The sequence below is a fragment of the Fukomys damarensis genome, unplaced genomic scaffold, assembly GCF_012274545.1.
Source record: "Fukomys damarensis isolate Sample0158 unplaced genomic scaffold, DMR_v1.0_HiC HiC_scaffold_39, whole genome shotgun sequence".
NCBI classification, from domain to species: Eukaryota; Metazoa; Chordata; class Mammalia; order Rodentia; family Bathyergidae; genus Fukomys; species Fukomys damarensis.
In genome coordinates this window covers 43,272,568-43,277,428 of record NW_022900951.1, presented here as the reverse complement: position 1 = coordinate 43,277,428, position 4,861 = coordinate 43,272,568, and the positions used below count along the sequence as shown (strand labels likewise).

General features: G+C 37.4%; 1 protein-coding gene across 1 annotated transcript in view; it reads right to left on the bottom strand.

Moving 5' to 3' along the window:
- Nucleotides 1-413: 413 nt before the first annotated feature.
- Page1 (PAGE family member 1) overlaps nt 414-4,861 on the bottom strand; it is a 10,627-nt gene continuing 6,179 nt past the window's right edge. Inside the window, exon 5 of the mRNA XM_010606309.2 lies at nt 414-529. Within this exon, the coding sequence (XP_010604611.1) occupies nt 507-529 (23 nt within the window). The 3' untranslated portion in view covers nt 414-506. The remainder of the gene's footprint in view (nt 530-4,861) is intronic.

The window sequence follows — 4,861 nt, the reverse complement described above, 5'->3', positions numbered from 1 at the left end:
AAAGTGTATCTACCCAAAAAGGGTACATTAAACACCTTGATGAAATGTTAAGTTCTTTCCATTTCTGATCAGGGATAAGACAAGAAAGTCCAGTATTGGGCCAGGGATATAGCTCAATGGTACCCTGAGTGCCTGGTAAGTGTAAGGTTCTGATTTCAATCCTTCATACCAGGGGGGAAAAAAGAATGTTCACTATCACCAGCTTTGTTTCACACTGTATTGGTGGGTCTGTCAAATGCCATAAAATGAGAAAAGGGGAATAAAAGGTAAGAGGTTTTAAATGGTAGAAATAAAACTATTCTCAAAGCTATTGTGTACACTGAAAACATCTATCAATACACTTTTAGAATTATTAAAAGAAAATACATATTTTGACATTAAATACCTAGAAATAAACAAAAGTTATGCTAGTCTTCTTTGAAGAGAACTGCACAACTTTATTGGGAGAATTATGATGGCCAAGGCCCCAACACAAGAACTGCCTACATGATTGCTTTTGTCTTCTTTTACACCAGTGACGGCCCTTCTCCTGTAATACAAAAATAACCATTGAGAAAATTACTTAACTTTATTTAGATGACACTAAAGGCCTACAAAGGCTACTACGGTTACGGTTTTATAAAACAGATTGAAACTAGAACCCTAAGGGTAACCCTATGGCTTAAATCCAGTTAGACCTCTCTATAGACTCTGAGGATAGATTTCCAGACATATTAACAATATGCTAAAGGGCTGGGGTTTTAGCTCAGTGTCTCTACCGCCTGCCTTGCAAGCACAAGGACCTGAGTTCGATTCCTGGTACCACAAAAAACAAATTGTTTAAAAAAAAATGCTATGATTTTCCTAAGCGTATATGTTAGCTATGTTGTATAACACAACAGTCTCTCCAGTGGCACAAGGAAATAGACTGTACAAGTTCAGAATATAGTACACAGAGTAAACTAAAGATCATTTCAAGAAGAAAGCAAAAGCTGAATACATTTTTAATGTAAAAACTTAAAAAATAAAACTTTTTAAAGTGTCTTTTAAGTGTTTTTATTTGAAATAACATTCTGAATACAACAATATCTAAAATAGTAATTCACACTTGGAATTGCTCAAGTGAACAGTAAATAAACAACCCAGTACTGCATTTGTTTTGTCTTTATTGTGGAAAGTGTGAAAATGATTTGGGGGCAGTTTAGCTCTTATGCAGCTGATTTAAGTAGGATCACCATTTGTCCTCATTCGTAGCAATACTTCTACTTTTAATTATGAATGCCACCACTTTACTTGCTTAGAAGTGTTCCAGTTATTACATGGCCACACAAGTTTTAAGCCATTATTATCATGGTAACATCAAAATGTGAAGTAGATGGAAGGATGAATCACAAAGATTGCAAGTTCAAGGGCCGGGGATTTAAGTCAGTGGTTCCACTGCCTGCCTCATCAGCATAAGGACCCAAGCTCGATCCCTAGTACCAAAAAAATAGATTGCAAGTTCAAGCCCAGCCTGGCCAACTTGGTGACTTGATGAGACACTGTCTCAAAAAGGGCTGTGCATACAGCTTAACACAAAGCCCATGGATCCAATCCCGAGTAGCACAAAAAAAATTTTTTTGATAGACATATAGTTTCTCAAGTGTCTGACCAGAAGGAAGGGGGAGGAGATAGGGAAAAAAATTAAGACCAGATATATATTTACATCTTCAGTATCTGTCAGTGCTTTACTCATGTTATTGTGAATAACTGAGTTTTGTTCATTTTCTTCAAAAATATCTAAGCTAGTGCATTTTTCAAGTATTTTCTACAAGAGTAATCTGAGTGACATATTAATTGTATTGTTTTTCATTTTTCCAGTAATTCATACTTGTATTTTATTAGGAAATTTTTCTTTTTCCATTAAATTTATCTCGCTGCCTTTAAAAATAGTTTATATTAAATTTAATGTAATTTACCATCTTTTTCTTTTTTAGTAAGAGAGCTAGACTAGCAAAAGCAATTCTGGGCAACAAAGGCAAGGCAGGGACATCATAATCCCTGATTTGAAATTATACTACAAGAGCTTGTGATAAAAACAGCATGGTACTGGCAAAAACACAGACCCGAGGACCAGTGGAATAGATTAGAAGATGCAGAAACAACTCTGAAGACATTGAGCCACCTTATCTTTAACAAAGGGGCCAAAAACCTTCACTAGAAGAAAGATGGCCTCTTTAATAGTGCGGGATAAATTGGCTTTCCACATGCCAAAGATTAAAACTAGACTCATGTCTCCCACTATGCACTAAACTAAAATCAAAATGGATCAAAGATCTAAATATCAAAACAAAAATACTGAATCTGCTGAAGATAGAAGACACTGGTGTAGGCAAATCCTTTATAAACCAAATCCCAATCACACGGGAAATAGCACAAAGAATCAACAACTGGGATCTCATTTTATTAAAAAGCTTTTAATTGTACCACAGCAATACATGCATATCCATGTTTATAGCAGCACAGTTTGTAATAGCTAAAACTTGGAAATAGACCAATTGTCCATCAACTGGAGACTGGATAAAGATGTGGTTTTTCAATAAAACAGAGTACTACTCAGCCATTAAGAATGAGAAACTAGAGACATTTATAGCTAAATGGATGCATATTGAGGCCAAACTCTTAAGTGAAATAAATAGGACACACATGTGTAAATACCGAATATTTCTCTTGTGTGAAAAACTACAAGTGTAAATAAGGTTCAAATTGTATAACTGATAATGTGAAATAGGAAGAAAAGGGCTAAAGGAGTAGGGGAAGTGGGAGGGGCAGGGGAAAGGAAATACGGGGAAATATGAGAAAAGGAAAAAAATGGAAACAAAGTCTGTAAATAGGGAAGGGTGGAGGAGGTGAAGGGAGGGCAGAGCCAAGGGGAAAAAATGAGAACCAAGATATATCATGTAAAGGTACAAGATCCCAGTGATGAATGTAACTGTACTGTATACCTAAAAAGTACCAATAAACTTAATATGAGAAAAAGCTTTGACACAGCAAGAGAAACTACCAACAGAGTGAAGAGACAATCCACGGTGTGGGAAAAAAATTTTGTCAGCTGTTCCTCAAAGGACTACAATCTAGAATATATAAAGAAGTAAAAAAATCAGACCTCACCCTAATTTAAAGACCCAGTGCAAAAAGGGTACCTGAAATAGAGACTCCCAGATGAAAAAGTAGAAATGGCAGATAAATATATGAAAAAATGTCTAACATCACTGGTCATTCAACAGATGCAAATTAAAACAATGCTGCGATTCCTTCTCACTCCAGAAAGAATGGCTGCTATCAAGAAATCAACAATAGCAAATGCTGGAGGGGCTGTGGGGAGAAAGGAACCCTTCTCCACTGTTGGTGGGAGTGCAGACTGGTGCAACCACTGTGGATATCAGAGTGGAGATTCCTCAAAAAAATAAAGCTAGAGGTTCTATTTGACCCAGTTATTCCCCTTCTTGGTATCTTCCCAAAAGAATTAAAAGCAGCAATATATGCACATCTATGTTTATAGTGCCACAGTTTGTTAATAGCTAAACCTGGAAAACAGCCCAAGTACCCATCAAACAATGAATGGATAAAAATGTGTTTTGTTTTGTTTTTTTGGATTATTACTCAGTCCTTTATTTGCCATTATATACAATTTATCCCAGGAATGCAAGGTTAACTTAATATATGAAAATCAATCAGCTTGGAGGTAGCCTGGGCCCCATCCACCGCAGGAAGGAGAGCCACGCCTTCTCCCGCCCCTGCCGCCATCGCTCCAGTGCCAGAAGGTAGCCCCGCGGGCGCCCATGAACACCCATAACTCCCCTTACAACATCCCCACCCCCGCGCGCACTCTCAGACCTCCTCACTGTGCCAGGCTTTGGACCCACTCTGCAGAGGCAGAGGTGGTCATCAAGGGTATTTTTCTGAGTTCCCAACTTTGAACATCTTTAAAGAAAGGGCATGGGAAACCTGTAATAGAACGTTGTGGAGTTCAACCATTCAGAAGGTTGGGGAACTCAATCTGGGCCTTGCAGCCAGAGGTCAGTCAGCGTCATGGGGTTCAGCCATCAGCTAACTGAGATCAGGGGTCTTGCGTCCTCGCTCTGTCTGAGCCATTAAATGGCAAATATACTATGTTGAAATTTTGTTCACTGCAGACATGTTCTGGACTGCTTCTTGATTTCAATTTAATTCAAATGATTTAAGGGTGATAGACTAGTGACTACCACAGGTGGTCACTGTCCAAGTTGTGCTTGATTTTAATGTGTTGCTGATTGTATCAATTGGGATAAACCATTGCAGATGATTTGATGAGATGTTTCTCTGATGTTATGAAGATGAGAATGTCTGTGGGTCGTTAGAGACACAGAAGCTAGGGCGCAAATATATCAGGAATATTTGGGTGGTAATCCAGAGATTAAACCAAGGACAGTCCGACAACAAAAATAAAAATGAGAAAACACTTAAGCAAGACACAAGGACAGACAAAGTAAATTTCAAACCAAAATTGATTCTAGTGTTATTGATGTAGGATGGTACTGTATCATACCTCTGTGAATGTAAAATATCTTGTACCTGCATTATGATACATAGTAGTGACTGTGCTTTATCAGAGTTATATTTAATGATATTACTCTAGAATGTTCTCTTTCCAGATGATGATTAAGATGCTAATAAAAAAAATGGTGCCAGGTACCACAACAGCAACAGAACTTTGCTATTTTCTGGATATTATTCTTTTCTTTGTTTTTTTGTTTTGTTTTATTTTTAATGGAATGTGCTGAATGTCTACAATTTTGTTCAGATGACTGCAGAACCTGGAAAAGCTGTTGCTGCTATCGATGCATAACATACTATTATTAGT